At 33.5% G+C, this 21731-nt stretch overlaps 1 protein-coding gene and 1 non-coding gene across 6 annotated transcripts; both read right to left on the bottom strand.

Annotated features, from left to right (window-relative positions):
- Window positions 1-1760: 1760 nt before the first annotated feature.
- LOC140824612 (uncharacterized) lies at window positions 1761-4479 on the bottom strand. Of its 5 annotated transcripts, none has more exons than XM_073186181.1 (6): window positions 3591-4479; window positions 2919-3500; window positions 2621-2784; window positions 2378-2546; window positions 2015-2289; window positions 1761-1937 (listed from the first exon to the last, which is right to left on the bottom strand). In XM_073186181.1, the coding sequence occupies exons 2-4, from the start codon at window positions 3387-3389 to the stop codon at window positions 2378-2380; spliced, it is 804 nt and encodes a 267-aa protein (XP_073042282.1). In that variant the 5' UTR covers window positions 3390-3500; window positions 3591-4479; the 3' UTR covers window positions 1761-1937; window positions 2015-2289. The 5 variants fall into 5 exon arrangements, with proteins under 5 accessions (XP_073042282.1, XP_073042283.1, XP_073042284.1 ...); XM_073186182.1 differs by having other exon boundaries at window positions 2636-2784; XM_073186183.1 differs by lacking the exon at window positions 2378-2546.
- Window positions 4480-10999: 6520 nt separating this feature from the next.
- Window positions 11000-11147, bottom strand: LOC140824938 (small nucleolar RNA snoR135). The gene has a single exon (XR_012116551.1). It is a non-coding gene; the product is annotated as a small nucleolar RNA snoR135 (small nucleolar RNA).
- Between the last annotated feature and the right edge of the window lie 10584 nt (window positions 11148-21731).

Genomic DNA, 21731 nt, shown 5'->3' with positions numbered 1-21731 from the left:
AGGTATACATGTACATGAATCGAGTACTAGAATTCATGTTATATGTCAATTTCATGAATTCTATACATATTCAATTTGAGTAATCGATTTCTGAACATGTATACCTTATTTTAAAACATTTATACCCGATTTAGTGTGAATTGTGCTCTATTATTTAATATATGTACTCAATCACAAATCCTGTGGGCATGTATATTAATCGAGTACTAAAATTCATGTCATATGTTATGTGGAACATTACACAATAAATCGGGTATACATGTGTTTATATCAGGTGTACATGTACATGAATCGAGTACTAGAATTCATGTTATATGTCAATTTCATGAATTCTATACATATTCAATTTGAGTACTCGATTTCTGAACATGTATACTTGATTTTAAAACATATATACCCGATTTAGTGTGGATTGTGCTCTATTACTTAATATATGTACTCAATCACACATCCTGTGGGCATGTATATTAATCGAGTACTAAAATTCATGTCATATGTTATGTGGAACATTACACAATAAATCGGGTATACATGTGTTTATATCAGGTATACATGTACATGAATCGAGTACTAGAGTTCATGTTATATGTCAATTTCTTGAATTCTATACATATTCAATTTGAGTACTCGATTTCTGAACATGTATACCTGATTTTAAAACATTTATACCCAATTTATTGTGAATTGTGCTCTATTATTTAATATATGTACTCAATCACACATCCTGTGGGCATGTATATTAATCGAGTACTAAAATTCATGCCATATGTTATGTGGAACTTTACACAATAAATCGGGTTTACATGTTTTTATATCCGGTGTACATGTACATGAATCGAGTGCTAGAATTCATGAAAAATTCATGTTATATGTCAATTTCATGAATTCTATACATATTCAATTTGAGTACTCGATTTCTGAACATGTATACCTGATTTTAAAACATATATACCCGATTTAGTGTGGATTGTGCTTTATTACTTAATATATGTACTCAATCACACATCATGTGGGCATGTATATTAATCGACTACAAAAATTCATGTCATATGTTATGTGGAACATTACACAATAAATCGGGTATACATGTGTTTATATCAGATGTACATGTACATGAATCGAGTACTAGAATTCATGTTATATGTCAATTTCATGAATTCTATACATATTCAATTTGAGTACTCGATTTGGTTATCCTAGCATGAATAGATGAACTACTCTACGTTGTGCTGGATTGACATGTCATTGTACTCGATTCTTGTGTACATTGTCCTTCAGTAGTTAAATACTATTGTGTGTTTACTAATGTATGACTAAATATTAGATTAGTTAGATATACTCGATTATTTAACATTTGTACTCAACGTTACACATAATTTACCCAATTAGGCAATTTATGTACTTAATTTTCTCTTGTAAATTGATATGTACCATTTCAAATACCAGGTAACCCAAATTCTGAAAAGTGAACAAATTATACACCAAACTTTCCCAGAAACAAATAAATTTTAACAGAAAAATATATTGAAGTGTGTAACAACTAACACAAACACGATAATAATCAATTGTGTGTCTTCATTACATAATTTAAAACAACAATTAAACATAGACTTCAAATGTTCAAAATCCAGTACTACTGTAACTTCTTAAGCATCAGAATAGTGAGGAGTAATTAATTACTCAAACTTTTTTTTCAACAATCCATTTTCATCAGATAATATTGTGGCTGCCAAACGTGCTCGATAAGTGTCCATCTTCACATCTTGTGCATACCTCCACATCTCATCTGTGTCACGGGCTAGACACTCCAACCACATGCATGCATAGACACCACAATCAAGGGTTGCACCTTGTTGACGACAAGGTTCTCTTAACACTGGCTCAATTACAAGGTCGAATCCCGATAAGTGACGTATGGAACCAGCCAAAAACTTTGTCTGGAACAAACAATACTTTCAAAATTTAATCTTAATTTGTATTTACATAAGCTTTGAACATTTCAAAGTAAACTTACATAAACTTTGGCTTTCCCAACTGAGAATGGATCATGAATGGAGTTCCACACTTTAAATATCCCTTCATCTCTTTTGTAAACCAACAAAAACCAATGCCACATGTCATTTTTTTAATAGGGAAAATGATTTATCTGCATCTTCCAAATAATTCTCCAGTCAGTTCCTGCAGTCTAGCCATCGTGAAAGATGTCATCAATGAAAGAAAAGCTCCATAATCATCCCGATGTACCATCGATATTTTCCCATGTTGTTCCAACTTCGTAAGGACTTCTTTCTACACATTGAAGAATACATATACTCATTTATCTTAATATAGTAAAACGAAAACAAAAAAAAAACGCAAAACTCGGACTGCTACGAACCTACACCATTGTGTCCATGCAATAAATCTCAAATCCATGCTGCAAACTTTGCTTTTGCATAATTCTCATGTGAACATTAATTATCTCAGACTCAACAGGATCACCAAAGAGAAAATGACATATTATCGGTCCACTTAAACTCATAACCGCATCTTCCCAAACAACAACACTACAAAATAGAAAACTCAATTTCATTAAAAAAATTTGGACACATTATTACGAAAATAAAAAGAAGAAACATACGGAAGATCAACGTACTCCAACTCTTTTCTAGCAAGAAAGTTTGTCACCAATTTTCTCTCTTCATCATCAGCTTCTCCATGTCCACAGAAATCTGATCTACCTTGAAACTCATCCATGGCAACCTTGCCAGGAGTATTGCCTTTCTTCTCAACGTCTATAACTTCCTGTCCAAAAGCGGCGAAATATTCAGCAATATAACAGAAAATCCAAACATCAATAACAACAATAGTACTGAAAAACAGAAAAACTAAATTAAACTTAATACAATCGATTTGGAAATAATTGACACTTCATTTACCTGTTTTTTCAACTTCCTCTGACGTCTTGGTGTTGAGCTAGGTGGAGTCACAAACATGGAACCTTTTTTTTTCTTTACACGATCATCCCTAGCCCTCACATGATCCGCAATTGAAGATTGAGAAACCGTTTTCTTCTCCACTTCAAAAGTAGCAACAAAACTACCAACAATGCTCTCATCAACACAAGCATTCAAAAACTGGGATTCATCTAACTCTTTCTTTTCTTTAGCCAAATCAAAAACAACTGCATTTACCACTACGTCAACAAAATCACCAAAGTTAGCTCTTGCATCATGTGGTGACTCAAAAGTCACATTTTCTTCTGTTTTATCAACCTTTTCCTCAGACTCAACAACATTTTCACGCTTATCCGCCACAGACCTTTTTCCCTTCGTTCTACTTCGAACTTTTTCACCCTCTAACTCAGCACATCTCTTTCTCAGTATCTTTAACTCATTCATTTGTTTCATCACAAGTTTCTCAAAACGTTTTACTTCACATCTATTCGTTTCTTACTTTAAACCAAGATTCATGTCCGCTAACAACTTCTCATCCTCACAAAATGGATGTATCGACAGAACCTATTCACAAAAAAAAAAAAATACCACTATCAATCAACTAAACATTAATTTTGCACAACTACATTAATAAACTAAAATAATTATAAGTACCTGGGTTGAATCTATGCGTTTCAACAATGTTTCAGTGTCAGCTGCATTTAGTGGGATCTTGCTCTTCCCCCAACAAAACAACCGAGGGTAAACATTTAAACAACGCCTTACTCATAAAACTGGGACTGTCTCATATAACCAAGCCTAAAACAAAAAATAAAATAAAAGTTAATGACAAATACTAAGATCATAATTAGTAAAGCTGAATACTAATCATCAATCCAACCGTGCATCCATCAACATAAAGTTTTTTCCCGATCTGACATATTTCTCGATATAAAAATCGGAAGGCAGCATCTCCCAAGCATATTCAAAAAAATTCGTAAGATCATCAAGATAAGGAAATATAAATCCAGGAGTGATATAATTGCCCGTGGGAAATATTATGCAGTTGAAAATGAACAAAATGAAAGTTCTCACAAAATCATCAATATCACATTCATCGTCACTTCTTGCAAGGAAAATCAATTTTTCATAAATGGCTATTCGCTTGGCATTGGTGACCTTGCCGTCAAAATGACGTGTCAAATATTTGGACTCCATTTTCAGGTCCAAGTCAACTGGTTGTCCAACGTGATGTATGCCGAGCACAACAGAGAAATCAGCTTATTTGAAAGGTATGGTAATATTATCACCAACAAAAAAAAGAACACGAATCACCCTCAAATCTGTTCAGAAAATAATCAATCCGCCCATACTGATAGCAAAGACTGGCATATCAATCCATTTGGCGAAAGGAGTATCATTTATCCGAATCATTTGTTGCTCCCCTACAATTGGCTTCAATTCGCCCATCATAGTTTTAAAATACGGAGGGGAACATCGTGAAAAAAATTCTTTACCACTACCCTTCTCATTATAATCATGATTTACTTTGTCTTCTGCAGTATTTTCTACATTAAAAAACATAAAACCATTATACAATAACTATTACAAACACAATTACAAAAAAGAATAAGAAACAGAACATAATTGCATATACAAAAAACAAAAAATAGTATTTAGACATGTGTATTTGATCAACAAATCTATCCATGGTGTTATACGCAAAAAACTTATTTCACGGCCCACAACGGTAAACAGAAAATTCCCTAATAATCACATAAAAATTGAATTGTACATAACACAAGGAATTGGGAACAACATCTTCGAAATCAAGCACAAGTACTAATTTTTTAATGTAATCAAAATTTCTAAAAATATTAACAATACAACTGAAAAATTCGAATGTGGTTCTCGTTGTACCTTGCTTGGATTTCTCCTTCAAATGTGGTTCTCGTTCGTACATTTCTAAAAATATTAACAATACAATCAAAATTTCTAAAAATATTAACAATACAACTAAAACAAACATTAACAGTTTGAAAACCACAAAAAAATTTCCACAATTAACAAACCCTAGACATTGAGGAAAATGTGGTTCTCGTTCGTACCATGCTTGGATTTCTCCTTCGTACCTTGCTTCAATTTATTCTTATCTCGAGTTCTTGGATTTGTCGCCTTTTTTCTCCCCATTTGTTGCGTCTCAGTGAAAGCGGACCGGTTACGGTGGCCGGAAACGCAACGGAAGCAAAAATTCGAAATTTTGAGGCACAAATTTCGGCCACCCCAATTTAAATCTTGTGTAATATTTACAAAATCAAAACATACATAGGATGTTGAGAAATTTTACCTATCAATCTTTAAAAGATTGATGAATGGCACCAACTTTGTTGTCAAACAACAAAGCTCTTCAAGGCATGAAGATCTACAAGCTCCTCCTCCAAATCCTTGAAACTTTCCTTCAAATTAGGCCCACCACCAACTAGGTAGATCCCCTCAAATATTGCACTAGAAATATTTGAGGATTTTTCAAAGAGAAGAATTTTTCTCCAAGAAAATGAAGAACAAAATGGAAGAAAATTGGGAGAGAATCATGAGAGGGAATTCGGCCATATGCTTGATAGAATGGGGAGAGGAGACTTGTCTTGGATGTCCAAAAAGCAAAAAGCAAAAACACCTTTTTGCATGCCATGCTTTGATATCCCAAAAAGTAGTCTCCAACTCTTCACCTCCCATGCATGCACATTATATTATATGGTTTTTAATCAAATTAAAAACCTTGGACTAAATTTAATTATCTCAAACATATTTGAGACTAATTAAACATTACTTGAATTTACTCAAGTCCCACTAGTTAAATAATTATTTTAATTGAGCTCTACAAGACTCAATATTATTTAATTAATTCAACACTTGAATTAATTTAATTATTTGGACTCTACTAGGTCCACTAGTGTCTAATTAATTCAACACTTGAATTAATTTAATTTAGTCCATAATAATGTTTATGAAAATCACAATTTTCAAATACATCATTCTCTTGGCCAAATTTTAATTTAGGAACACTTCCGTAAATTAAAATTTACATTTCTCTCATAGAAGTCATACTTCTATTTTTCTTTACACTTATAAACACATTTATAAGCCGTTCAACACTTTGAACTATTTTCTCCTTTATAGAAGTCATACTTCTAATTTTCCTTACGCTTATAAACTCCTTTATAAGCCGTTCAACACATTGAACTATTTTACTTCTCATCGGGATTTACAAAGCTAGTACTTGTGTGGCCCTCAATGGTTCATTGATACAACTAGCCGTGGGTTCACATCTCCATGTGATTCGGACTAAACATGTCCTTATTCGAGCATACCCCAATTGCTCCATTCTCACTTATCAACTCCTTGATAGTAAGAACGTCAGAACTCAAGTCTGATAGTACCCAACCAATCACGTTAAACGCCTAGCAGTATCGCTTACGTGATTCTCTAGGTATCACATGATAGTGCCTGCAAGAACCATTCAATTATGGTTAGCGTACAGTACGGTCCCTTCAACTCATATATCCCGATCGATTCGACAATCATTGGTTTATCGAGAGTTGTCAATGAATCGATACTATGTGTCATGTCGTAGTTGCATCGATGGTGTAATCTATGAAACACCTTTCATAATTACAACCATACTCTGGCCAGAGATTTCAACCTACATACACATGATTACACATAGGATATCCATACCCGAAGGTAAGCGGTGAATCCCCGACTACAATGCATCGACTCCTATGTGTTTCGACAGAACACCCAACCTTGCCACCTGATGACCCCATGAGAGTCGGTAAACAAGTCAAAGTGTAATTCTAGCACATAGAGTCTCAATGTTGTCCCGGGTCATAAGGACTAATTCTGTACAACCATAAACCAGGACTTTTCCACTCGATAAGTGAGAACCACTTGGAAAGTCCTTTTATGGAGGGTTGTTCAGTGCACTCTACAAGGAGCACCTATCTGCATGTTCGGACATCACAATGTCCCCTACCAATGAAACATGGTACTCACATCGCAGATACTAGTCTCTAACTCGAGCGGCCTATATCCTTCTTAGTGGCGGCTGAATCGACTAGGAACCGTTTAGAATATACAGTATTACAAATAAGAGTTTCATGATACTCATCATATGAGCATCTCATATTCTTTCTACTATTTGTATATTCAAGGGCTTTATCTATGCAGCTAGCATGGGTATACAGATAAAGATTTGTCAAAATAATAATTTCAAATATTATTAAAATAAAGACTGCTTATTCATAGAGTTTCATTGTGAACACTCGGCCAACACTTGGCTCGACGGACACCTACTCTAACACTCAGTTGATGCCGTGATTTCCTTTCACTCGGCCCAACCTCCTCTGAAGAAGAAGGGAGAGAAGATATAATACAAAGGAGGATAGTAATGGGTTTTAATTAAATAGGAGGGTAATTCGGTCTTTGCCTCTTCATTAGGGAGTTTAAACATACAAATACAATTTGTGAGGCATTGAATATAAATAAAAGAAATATTGGGTACTGACCGCAAAGTTCAAAACCCCAATAGGAATTTATGTGCAATTTGCCGATATATTAATATAAAAATTATAAAAAAAAAAGTAAACTTCTAATATAATTCCAAACAACACGTACAATCAAAATTAATAACATTACAAAATGAAGACAAACAAAACAATGCAAAGCTTATTAAAATTGACAACAAACACTTGCTTGCTGTGATAATGATAGAACCATGATGTACCAGATTTACCTGGCCAAGCAGTGCATAGTTAAGGGTTGTTTCGGATTTCCTTAATGCTTTTTCCCCTCATTTTAGCATCCTGGAAATTCCGAATGATTTTTGCCCTTATTCTATAATGTCGAATCAAATGCTATCCAAATTGATTTTTTATCACATTCTTTGGTTCTCTTTGCTGGAAAGAGACTTAAAACCCACTCAATTTTCTCTTAGCAAAATGCAATACACACTGATGATTTTGTCTCATCCTTTTGCTTCTCCTTGTTGGTATAACCAATAACTCTGCACTGGGCATCACATACGTACAGGGAGAATCAAGAACATTAGCCTTCCGTGGGTTTTGGTGGCTAGGGAATTAAAATAGAAATCGTGACAATAACATATATAAATTACAATTGTGCTAACAAATATCATAATAACTGGAAAAATCCACCGAAACAAAAGATGAAGAAATCATTTGTTTTGCGAAATCTTCAAAGTATCATAAATCAAGAACAAATGGCGTACCAAATATCAAATAAATGGAAAAAACGAGCGAACAAACAAGAAGAAGCAACTCACTTGTTTTCTTTTCTTGAATCTCAAAAAAAATCGGTGCTCCGTGGAGGTGGATGTAGTTTCGAAGGTGGAGGTTGAAGGAAGATTAGGGATCAGCCGAGACGATGATGAGAGAATTGGGGGGAGAGAATTGGAGAGAGAGATAATAATAAATAAGAGAAAAAATTAATAAAATATTGTGGAGGGAGTTTAAAACAAATTCCTCATCTTCTCAGGTGGTGGGGAGAAAATTTCATGGTTTTGGGGACTGAACAGCAAATGAAGTTTCTGTTTAGGGATTTTTTCCCAAATGCCCCTTAAATAAATATATTTTTATTTTAAAAATAATAATTAATATGTTTTCAATTTTATTTAGAGGAGGTTTTTTGTGAGACGGTGTCATGAATCTTTATCTGTAAGACTGATCAACCTTAATGATATTCATAATAAAAAGTAATAATCTTAGCATAAAAAGTAATATTTTTTCATGGATGACTCAAATAAAAGATTGTCTCACAAAATACGACATGTGAGATCGTCTCACAGAAGTTTTTGTCTTTTATTTACACAACTTAAATTATTATTACTTATAATAAGTAATGATATTTTAAAAAGTAAATTTACTATCTGAAATTATTTCATCTTATTTTTATCTTTGCTTCGCTACAATCTAATTTCTCCAAAATCAAAAAAATTAAATTTACAAATGTAAATGAACGAGGAGTAGGTCTCATGTGAGACCGTCTCATGGATCATAATATGTGAGACGGGTCAACCCTACTCATATTCACAATAAAAAGTAATACACTTAGCATCAAAAATAATAATTTTTCATGAGTGACCCAAATAAGAGATCGTCTCATAAATACGACCCGTGAGACCGTCTAACACAATTTTTTGCCATGAATGAGACTCCCCGTGAGAAACTATTTCATTTAGACATTATCAGTGTTTTTGGCAACCAGGATTTGGATTTCATGGATTTGGATTTCAAAATCCAATTTTTACTGTTTGGCAAAGTGATTAAAAAAAATTCGGATATGTTTAGAATTTTATTGGATTTCATGAGATTTCAATGAGTATATCCAAATCATATCAAATTTGATAAAATTTGGTGAGATTTGGATTTTAAAAACATACAATTACTTTTTTATCGAGACAATCAATCAATATATATATATATATATATATATATATATATATATATATGTATATATATTATGTTTTTGTTTTTTTATTTTTTGAGAACTTATATAGAAATCAATAAAATGAATTTGTAAATATCATCAATAAATTTTAAACAAAACACCAAATAAAATTTCAAATACTTAAATTTCTAAATTCAATTTCAAATCAAAATTCATATTTTAAAATATCCAAACACTATGTATATATTCTGCATTCAACCACAGGTTGACTAAGACCATCCAACCCATATCCTCTATTTTTCATCCTCTATTTTTGAAAATAGAGATTCGTGATCTCTATTTTCAAAAACCTTCTCCAATTCATATCCTCTAAATATTACCAAATACTCTATTTTTTTTAATTTATTCGATTTCAGCCCATTTCCTTTAAATATTAAGAAATACTTTATTCTTTAATTTATTTCATTTTCAACCCATATCTTTTAAATATTACGAAATGTTTAATTTCTCTAATTTATTTCATTTTCAAATACAAACACATATAAATAATTAATTAATTTCATAATGTATTATTTAAATAAACTTAATTAGTTCGCTAAACATAACACAACTACATGTGTATTCGACTCGCTTATTTAACTAAACTTAATTAATTCGCTAAACATTATGTTATGTATTTTTTTGTCAGTACATTGTTCATCAAATTCTATTTCGTGACTATTATAAATTGTAAATTATAATTAATTCATGCAAAAAAATAAAACAATTAAAATAAATTTTTCAGAATTATATAATTCAAAATATAAAATATAAAATGGAAAAAAAATTTATTTAAAATTAAAAACTTTTTAAAAATTCAAAATTAAAAAAATTGGTCAAATAATTATTTAACATTAGAAATAATTAAAAAAAATCCGAAATTATTAAAAACTTGGCCAAAAAACTTGATAAAACTAAGAGTTATATTGCAATTTTCATAATGACAATTCTGTAATTATTCGAAACCTTCACTCCATCCTCCTTTTGAACAGTTGTCATCTATTTTTAGAGGACTACTATTGCTTCCTCTAAAATGGAGTACATAAATGAAAATGGGTTGGAGGAAAATCCATTCTCTATGATGAAGGAATACTCCATTTTAGAGTTGGGTTGAAGATGTCCTAAGAAGTATGTAAATGAAATCAAATCACATCGCTAAGAAAACAAAACTAACAAGACGGATGCATAAAAATTGGGATGAGTACTAAAGTGTAACAAGTTTAGATACAGATAAATATATACTTTTTGAGATAAATCTTCAATTCAATCCCAAATATGAATCGGATTAACATTCTCCAGGTATTAAACACTATAATTTTCCCAATTTAAACTAAACAGATGTTAAGTTTTATGGTTAAAAATCATATATATTACGAAGAAATGAAATAAAATTAAAAGAAGTCTTCCTTGATACATTTGGAAAGAATAATTTATGACGTTTAATTCGGATAGAATCTCAAAAATAAAACTTCGCTGGGGTTGGGTCCCTGATATTTTTTTGTGACTTCTCCTCCATCGTGTGAATATTTAGAGAAAATGAAAAAGAATCGAAATCTCTGAAACCAATTTGGAAGAATTAGGGATGTGGGGACGATGATTATTGAAGAATTTCAATTGCAAGACTTGAAAAACAACTGCCCATCGTCCCCGAGTTAAATATCGCAGAGAACACTTTCGATCAGAGTGCATTCAGATACGCACAAAGCCGATACACACAATCTCTGCTTTCCAATCTCAAAATAAGAAAATGGGGAAAGAAATATCCAAAAAGAAAAGCAATGGTATCGAACTTCGTTCGGCAGCACATATATATATATATATATATATATATATATATATATATAGGCGGCTGATGAACAAACAGATTAGGGTTTTGAAGATCGGCTATTACCAAACTACCCTTTCGCTGATTCTTTTATGAGGGTTGTGGTATTGGGTATAAATATTTTTTCTTTTTTTAAAAATAAAATGGTAAATACTATTTTAGTATTTTATATTTAAGTATTAATTTGAGTTTTCGCTCAGTTGGATTAAAAATTAACTAACCAAAAATTTAATTCCCGAATCGACTAAACCAGTTCAATTTTTTAAGATAATATTAATTTTTATTTAGGTCGGGAGCTTTATAGCCTTTACATTCTTGTTAGCTCTAGCTTTTATTATATTTTAATTTTTTATTTCTATTTTCGGTTTTTTTTTTTTATTTTGAAAAATCTCATAAAACTCGGTTGGGTTTATTTTTTTCAAATAAAAATTGGTGATTTGGGTTTTGGAAATTCGGTACAATCCCGTTTCAATCGATTTTCACCCCTTCTTGTTGTTACCAAGGTTGAATGTTAATTTAAAGTCTGTTGGGTTGGTTAGAAATTATTATTGAATGAGTAGATTTTTTGTTAGGCAAAAATTTGTGTGAGACGGTCTCACAGGTCGTATTTGTGAGACGAATCTTTTATTTGGATCACCCATGAAAAAGTATAAATTTTTATGCTAAGAGTATTATTTTTTATTGTGAAAATGGGTAGGGTTGACCCGTCTCACGAATTATGATCCGTGAGACGGTCTCACATGAGACTCACTCTTTTTGTTAGACGGTCTCACGAATCTTTATCTGTGAGACGAATCAATCCTACAGATATTCACAATAAAAACTAATATTTTAGCATAAAAAGTAATATTTTTCATTAATGACCCAAATAAGATATTTTTCTCATAAAATACGATCTGTGAGACCGTCTCACACAAATTTTTGACTTATTGAATATACTAATGGGCCGCTAGTCGCGAGAATAATAATTCGATATTCTGAGTTAGCTTAACTTTAGTATTTTCAATATAATTAAGATACACATAAAATCTTGTTAATTATTAATAAAATAGTTTGAGTTTGAATTCACGTTAAAAATAATATGAACATGCATAAATGTCATCATTGATTTATAAAGCGTTAATCAAAATTATTTAAGTGCAAGAAGATATATATCCCCCACCATATCGTTTTCAATCTAATCACTTTAATTGAGACTAATATATTGAATAAAGAAACTTACATTGGATGCTAGTGGCAAAACCATAATATCGAGTATTTGAGTTATTAAAAAAATTGAAATTTATATCTTAAAGTCTATGAGATCCATGTTATCTTAAATATATGGAAGAAGAAAAAAAATTATATGTGATCATTTTATGGATCAATTTTATAATATAGATTTACGATCTCATCCAATTTTTTTTAAAAATTACTCTTATATTAAAATTATTACTATTCATGATAGTTATGGATCAACTGAACTCATTTAACGATTATAAACCTATGAGACCGTCTTCCGAGAAACTTACTCATAAAAATGTGGTAAGAAATTCACCTTTCGGACTAGTAAGATATTATCCCGAAGATAGATTCAGTAGTGTCGTACAACTACTTAGCCATGAGAGTTTTACAATTTTTTGTGTGTTTCCTTTATAGAATTGTCAATACGGGTTAGACCCGTCAGGTTGGCTCAACCTACAAACAATTTATGATTATAATCATAACTCAGTGTTGAAACATTTCATATTCGCAATCTTTATTTTGATATTAACAAAAATTGTTATTGTATTTCTAACATATGTTAGGATCGAATAGGTGAGTGAAAGTGTTTAGAAGGTGAGTTAAATAAACACTTTATGATTTTCAAATCTTTTCGATGGGGTGAATCAGTTTAGTGATAAACTGAATTGGATAATCTTGTTGTCAATGTCAATCAGTTAACTTAAAGTGCGGAAACAAACTGAAAGACAGATTCAATACTTGAAAAATAAAGAACACAAAGATTTATGGATGTTCGGAGACTTTAAATACTCTAACGTCACACCTTCTATATCAATTATATGATTTTCACTAAAAGACTTTGATTAAATAGAGGAGTTGTAATAACTCAATTCAATTTGATCTTAAACACTGCCAAACTTGAAACTATTAGTATATTTACAATTTTATCAGCACGCAACTGATATATTTTTCTAAGAACTACTGATCTAAAAAGATCGAATATAGTAACAATAAGTGCTTGTGCTAATGCTCAAAATATAGTCTGAAAGCTATGAATATATCTGATAAAGTGTGAGCTTTACGTAACTGAAAACGATTTTCTTGTTCTTGTTCTTGCTAACTCGGTAATTGTTGCTATTCACGATTGCTCTATTACTCTCTTCTCAGCTGATCTTCTCGGCTATTTATAGGCTTTGCTCTTAACAGTAATATTGAACGCGTTTAAATGTCATATATCCGTTGATTTGTCCTGATTAGATATGTCATCATTCTTCTTACAATCGTACACAGTGGCATTTTGATATACGTTGCTCCCGCTACAAGTTTTAGTCTGCTCTTGTACAAATTTTCGGTTGTTGCCTACGCTCTTTAACTGATGATGTGTCAAGCTGATTTATCAGTTGAATCTATAGCCGATTCGATGAACTGACTATGTAACTGATCAGCCTTAACTGATAGTTCATGTAGCATCTACCGTTTTAAAGGTGCAGAATTTTATTTTTTAATTTTTAAAAAAACTAACATTTTGAAAATAAGCATTTGTGTCATTTGCATGCATGTAGTCCTACTTCAAAAAAATATCATTTAAAAATAACCATAAGTAATTTACCAACAAAATATAACGGAGCAAAAACGAGGAAAAATCCTAACATCAGACATTAAAATAAAACAGCGTATTAAACGCTCATATCCTCTCAAATCATAAAATCATAAGAGTGCGGAAAAACATGAGGTCCTCGGGTCGTGTCGTCCCACCAGGTCTGTTTACTTAGAGTTCATCACCTCCAATCCCCTCGATATAAAGCTCACATGTATCACACACGCCTAGTGAGTCTAAAGACTCAACACACCTGTACGATAAATAAGAAGTACATATACATAGCACACAGAAGTGAAAAATATCATATTCAACATACATTTCATGATCTTTAAAACCGTAATTTAAACGTGTCATATGAAATCCTTACATGACAAACAGCTCATCATTAATCATCGTTCATCATTTATCATTCATCGTTCCTTTAGAGAATTTAGTTTATTAATTGTGACAATCGTACATCATTCATCATTTACGATGGATTCATCATATATAGAACCGCGGTACCCGGCGGCTGTCGGACATCAGTGACATGATTATCTATCCACTGTGTCTAGGCCTCATCATCACCATTTACAATACGTCTTAAGCATTTACATATACTTCGATAGCCACAACTATTCCCATCATTCAAAACATCATTATTTTCACCACTTATCAAAATTATGCACATGCGTAAATTTTATTAAAATCAAGTAAGCAGCGTATATTTTCAGAAATTCATAAAAATCGTGACCGTGATGCATAAACATTTTAAAACACGATAAATTTGTGCTCAGGGCGTTGTCAGGACTAAAATCTCACCCCATGGACCTCTAAAGATTTCAAAGTGCTAACAAGCTCGCAAATATAGCCTTGATTGCTACTGATATATCTGATAAGAGTGAACTCTTGATATTTGAATACAAGTGCTGATTTTAGCAGAGTAACAACAAGCTTGAATAGAATAGTAGTTCGTGTTGTATCTTCTCAGGTGCCTTTTTCACCTATTTATAGGCTTCCCTCTCAACGGTAATATTAAATAACATTTGAATCTTTATATCCGTTGATTGTCACGTCAATTTCTCTGACATTCGTACACTGCAATCTCTGAAATGCGGCGTTCCACTACTAGTTGCAGTCTGTTGTACTATTTGTCGGTTGTCGTTCTCAACTGATGACGTGTACAGCTGACAGATCAGTTGAAGGATACTTTGCTGGAAAACTCATAACTGATTGTTTGAACGGATCAGTTAGTTAAATCCTGCTTCAATTGATCAGTTTCCAACTGATCAGGGAACTGATCAGTTCGACGTAGATAAGATTTACCTAATATGCATTAATTTTCAGCTAATGACAACTAACAGTTGTAAGATTTTAGTCAGTTAAGCTCATTTTCCTTTGATCAGTTATTCTAATAAGTTCGATGCTTAGTTTGTCAAATTACTGAAATTTAGTTTCCAACAATTTCCCCCTTTTTGGTGATTTACAAAACTCAGAATTTAATAAACTGATCAGTTGAAGTAAAAGAATGCTTTGAATCATTGTAGATAAAATAATTTTTCTAGTATACAGATTCGAACAAAGAAAACAAATAATCTTCAACTAGTAACTGACAATAGTTGTCTCTTCGGTTGTATCATCTTTTATTCTTTCATCAATCTAGTTGTTTCCCCATTTTTGTCAAGCACATCGACTTTGAGAGATAGAATCCTAACATCAGCTACTATATCTTTGACAGTAGTCAATACAGTGGTTTTGTTGGAAACGAAATTCCGGCGTTTGACAAAAGATTTACCAACTGAATCCAGCAACTGAATTTGACTAACTGATCGACGTAACTGAACACGTCATCAGTCAACTGATCGCTACAACTGAAGTCTATTCCATCGTCAACTGATCTTTACCAGCTGATCTCTCAGCTGTACACGTCATCAGTTGAAAGAGACAACCGACAAATAGTACAGCTATCTGCAACTGGTAGTGGCTCGCCGCATTTCAGAATGAACAGTGTACGATTGTCAGAATATATCGACGTGGAAATCAACGGTTAGAATATTCAAATATCTTTAATGTTACCGTTGAGAGGGAAGCCTATAAATAGTCGAAGACAACAGCTGAAGAATATCCGACTCTCAGTTATCTTCTCTTACTTGCTGTTACGCTGCAAAAATATCCACTTACATTCAGAAATCAAAGCTCACGCTTATCAGTTATATCAGTAGTATTCTAGACTACGCTCTTGAGCTTATATAGCACTTTTTAATCGATTGATAGATTTTCTAAGTTGTGCTAAGATCAGTTACAATCTGTAAAAGTGTTGTATACTAAGAGTTTCAGTATTGGCAAAGTGATAAGTCCAAACTGAAGTGGGTCAGTACACCTTTTTGTATTTGATCAAAGTCTTTTAGTGAATATCCTATCTTCGTGATAGAAGGGGTGACGTAGGAGTTATTCAAGTCTCCGAACATCCAGAAACAAATTGCGGTGTTATTACTTTTAGTTATCATTTTCAGTTAGATACTCTATCTTTCAGTCAGTTAGTTTTCCGCAACTGTTTATTCAGTTTAACTGATTGTTATTGACCGACGGGATATTTAGATTCAGTTTGTAACACAACTGAAATCAGTTTGTCGAAGAATAATTTTAATTGAGCAGTGTTTATTCAACTCCCATTCTAAACACTCTTCACCCGATTCACCGATCCTTTCAAGTGGTATCAGAGCAAGTCATATCCTTTCAAAAGAATATCTATACTCAAATTGTTCACTATGTCGTCATTCAACAAGATCCCCATGTTCTCCAGAGAAGATTTTGACGATTGGAAGATCAGGATGCAGGCTCATCTAGCTGCACAGGATGATGACATGTGGTACGTTATAACTGACGGACCCATGAAGATTTTGAAAGCCAACACAACAGTTTCAATCACAGATGGGGCACCTCACCGTATCGAAAAGCCCAGAGATGAATGGACTGCTGAAGACAAGAGAAAAGCTAATTTGGATAATGTTGCAAAAGACATATTGTACAAAACACTGGACAAAGTGACGTTCAGTAAAATCAAGATGTGCAAAACAACCAAAGAGATTTGGGAGAAATTAATCCAGCTTTGCGAAGGCAATGAACAAACCAAAGAAAACAAGCTATCTGTTGCTGTACAAAAGTTCGATAACATCAGAATGAAAATTGGAGAAACAATGCATGAATATGATGAAAGAACCAGCTGCATCATCAACGAACTGAATGCACTTGGAAAAGTGTATACCAATAAAGAAGTAGCATTGAAGGTTATCAGAGGTCTTCCCAAAGAATGGGATGTGAAAACCATGGCTATGAGGGAGTCTAAAGATCTGAACAAAGTTGAACTCCATGACCTGTTCGCTGACTTAAAAGCATATGAATTTGAACTGCAAACTTGAGAAGGAGAACCATCTACCCCAGCAGCAACTACTGCCTTAGCTGCTGTAAGATCAGAACCAACTGGTTCAGTTGAGAAAGCTGCAGATCAACTAAGCAATAACGCCATGTCATTGTTCATCAGGAAATTCGGAAGATTCATGAGGAAGAATCAAGGAAATTTTCAGAAGCAGTACCAAAGAAACAATTCCAGAGAAGAGTCCAATGCATGCTACAACTGTGGCAAACCTAGTCATTTTATTGCTGACTGTCCCAAGCCTAAAAAGGACTGTCAAGTTTCAACTGAAAGAAAGAAGAAAGTGTATGAGCATAAGAGGAGATCTAAGGACGATAAGAAGCCTTACAGAAAGAAGCATGAAGTACTCCTAGCTGAGGATAGCAAAGCCAAATGGGCAGAGACTGACAGCGAAGAGTCAGAACCAGAAACCTCTTGCAGCTCTAGTGAAGATGAGGAAGAAGTAAAGTGCTTGATGGCTGATAACACATAAGTTCAATCAAGCAGCCAACAGGTATTTGACTTTAGCTCAACTGATTTCACAAGAGAGGAACTTATTTCGACTCTTCATGACGTGGTTAGTGAGTATCAAAAGCTTGCCTTATCATTTGAAAAGGCCAGAGTAGAGCAAACTGATCCTATTGACAATAAGACAACAACTGATATATCAGTTGAGATGTTGTGTCTAAAAAGGGAGATTGCCGAACTCAATACTGAAAGGAGCAAGGATCAATTAATGATTCAAAAGTTAATGCTTGAAAACTCAAAGCAAACTGAGCTCATTCAGGCTTGGAATAAATCATCTGTTGCATTGACTGATATACAGAACTCTCAGAAATCATTTACTGATAAAACTGGCTTAGGGTTCAGTAACCAGGATGAAATACCTTCCAAAGATATTCAACCAAAACTGAATATAGATAAAGGGAAATATATTCACTTTGTCAAATCAGTTATGGTACAAGAACAAGATGAGCTGAGTAAACTGATTGAACAACCAACTCACAATATGAGCAAGGGCAAAAGATGTGGTATTGGTTATAGCCCAAGAGTTGTGACTGACTCACGAAGTCAGCCACCAAAATTTTTCAGCAAAAACTGAAACGTCTCACTCGTTTTAAAAAAAAAATGCGGAATATTTTTTTTTTAAAAGTTCGTGCTTTTCGAAAGAACATTTAAAATAATCGTAATTATCTGACCGTAAAAATAATACAGTTTAAATTAACCATACTCGTCCCAAAATCATACGTAAACATAAATGAGTATAAATCTTAAAATCATCGACGTATGAAAATATTATCTCCTCTCAATCTCATAAATCGTAATGCAGAAAACATGTGGTCCTCGGGTCATGTCACCGCACTAGGTCTGCCAACTCAGAGTTCGGCACCTCCAGTCTCCTCATCATTAAACTCACCTGCATCACACACGCCTAGTGAGTCTAAAGACTCAACACACCTGCACCGTTAATAACGAGTACATATACATAGCACACAGCAGTGAAAAATATCATACTCAACATATCTTTCATGAACTTAAAAGCATAATGTAAACGTGTCGTGTAAAATCGTATCGTGCCAAAGCATGTCATCTCATGTCATCATATACGTATACGTGTCGTGTAAAATCATATCGTCTCAAAACATGTCATCTCATGTCATCATATACGTATACGTGTCGTGTAAAATCATATCATGTCAAAACATATCATCTCATATCATCATATACGTATACGTGTTCTTTTTAATTGAATTCAGTTCATTAGTTGTGACTTTAGTATCAGCTCTATCGATAGATCCATCTATAAAAACCGTGGTACCCGGCGGCAGGGGACATCAGCGACAGCATTACCCGCCCACTGAGCCCGGGCCTCAGCTCATCATATCTCATGTCATCGTATACATATACATCGTCAGTCACAACCAATTCCCATCATTCAAAAATCATCATATTCACCACTTAATAAAACATGCATATACGTAACTTTTCCTTTAAACCAAGCATGCACCATAGTTATCATAATTTCATGAAAAACCATAAACATGATGCATAAACATTAAAAACATGCTAAAATGTGCTTAAGGCGCTGCCAAGACCAAAATCTCACATCGGGTGCAAAATGTCCATTTTGCCCCTGGAAACCCAAAAATTATCGTTTTACCCCTAGACGTAAAATTTCACATTTGTGACCTTTTCTTAATTCCATTGACTCTAACATGTCCCAGATAATTATTTAAGCCTACATGAATTTTCCCATATTTTTATTTGGCTTAAATCGATGACCTTTGAATTAATCTTTAACTATAACATATTAATGCGTTTTAATCCCTAATTAAACCAAACCTTAACATAAAATTCTCAAATTAAAAACTTAGACTTCTAATAATTATTTGAGCTTAAATATAATTTTTCATAATTTTATTAACCTTAAATCTAGGCGTTTCAATTAATTCTTTAATTAACGTTTCGTGCGGTGATTGAATCCCAAATAAATCCAAAATTCATTATTTTGATCCGAAGCTTACCAAACTCCTTAAAATATCCCATAACATATTTAAAAGCATTCCTATATGTAAAATCGAGTCCATTTCATAACTTAACCGAATTGTTTTAAAACTTAGACCGAAGTCCCGATTTTAACCCGAATCGAACCGAAACTTAACCAAAACTTTCTTAACTTTTTACCACACCTTATAAACTCTTAAAAGACCCTAATTTCCCCAAAACCACCCCCTCAGTCCTTCGAACATACCTTGGGCAGCAGCTGGAAAAATACAGCAGCTCATCCCTCACCCCTAGCCGAGCTACTAGCACACGATCACCACTCCTTCACCAAATCCGATGGCTCCAGCCACCCACCAACCTTTCTTAGACCATCCTAGGACCATCCCGAGCCTACTGAACCACACAAATCAGCCCATGCATGCTGGAGGTCCCAGCTTCTCGCTAAATCTCTCGATGTGCTCGACCAAGACTCTTCCTCAATACTACTCCCTCTCGCGGCCCTCGAGTGCAGACCAGCAGGGTTAGAGCTCTTCCAGATCGCGACTCAGACTCAGCAGAGACCAGTCCACGGCCTGGAGATGCCCTCACCTCGTCGTCCTCACCTTTGGTCCGAGCCTCAACCCCAACCGAGACACTACACGCTCAACTTCTCGACCCTTTAATCAATTCACGCACCACTCACCAAAATGTGATCCAAGCTTAACAACCTCATGACCTTCGGCATTCTCAGCCCTTTAAGGTCCTAGATCAGCAGCCCCTCGCACCATAGTAATAAAAACGTGAGATGTATGCAACAATATACGGTTTTCGTACCAAACCAAGAGTATAAAAGCTTTGCCATGCCAATACCGAAAAATGCATAAACATAGCACACATGACAACACATATATGACGTGAATGATGCAGAAATAAAGATACAATGCGTGCCTTGGTGATTGAAAGAACAAGAACGATGCAATGGAGACCCAGAAGAAGTTTTTCTTTTGCAAACCAAGAGAAAACCGAAGCATTCAACTGCTGTACTCTGAAACCGAGGACAAGGAGTGTTGAATGAGGGTGTCGGTTGTGAGGGGAGAGATAATATGATGCCTCACGTGGAGGGGCTGCATAAATAAATGGGTGGGTGGCCACTTAGTATTAATTAGGTTTAAGTTTAGTTTTAAGTATAATTTAGATTAATTAAAATGTGCACTAATGAGCCTCAATTAAAATAAGACCCATTAAATCCAAATAATGTCTTGAAAATATTTCGTGTTGGAAAGATTTTGAAAATATTAGCCGAACCCTAAAAAATTTCCCCGATTCGCTAAAATTTGCGTACCGATAAAAATTAAAATCTTGCGGTTAAAAATACACAATAAATCCCAATTCTTGAAAAATACCTTTAAAACACCTTAAATTAATATTTAAAAACAAATCATGTAATTAAAATAATATTCTTGAAAATTCTCCGGTCTCCGATACTCGTTTGAGCGCGAAATGAAACTTAAAAATCTTTAATGCATATACTTTTAAAATTTCGTGAAATAAATTCTATCATGCAATAGTAATGCATAAAATGCATAGAAATAATTAAAAACAAATTAATAAAATAAATATGCATTTTTATGCTTTAAAAGAATTTAATAAAATACCAAAGAAATTTAATAACTTGCATGCATGTGGTTTACATGACCCTTCAAATTTTCGGGACGTTACAATCTCCTCCCCTTAAATTGAATTTCGTCCTCGAAATTCGCTTATCCTTGATAATCAAAAAGTTTAGACTTAGTTTTAGTATCCCAATAG

This window comes from Primulina eburnea, chromosome 2, assembly GCF_022965805.1.
Source record: "Primulina eburnea isolate SZY01 chromosome 2, ASM2296580v1, whole genome shotgun sequence".
NCBI lineage: Eukaryota > Viridiplantae > Streptophyta > Magnoliopsida > Lamiales > Gesneriaceae > Primulina > Primulina eburnea.
This window is presented reverse-complemented; position numbering and strand designations above follow the sequence as displayed.

What these genes read in the sequence shown, in the direction of transcription:
- LOC140824612 (XM_073186181.1), bottom strand. Translation starts at nt 3,389, where the DNA reads ATGAAACAAATGAATGAGTTAAAGATACTGAGAAAGAGATGTGCTGAG. An exon ending in AGAGGAAGTTGAAAAAACAG is followed by an intron (nt 2,785 to 2,918) that starts GTAAATGAAGTG and finishes GCTTTTGGACAG; the next exon opens with GAAGTTATAGACGTTGAGAA. An exon ending in TTGGAGTACGTTGATCTTCC is followed by an intron (nt 2,547 to 2,620) that starts GTATGTTTCTTC and finishes TCTATTTTGTAG; the next exon opens with TGTTGTTGTTTGGGAAGATG.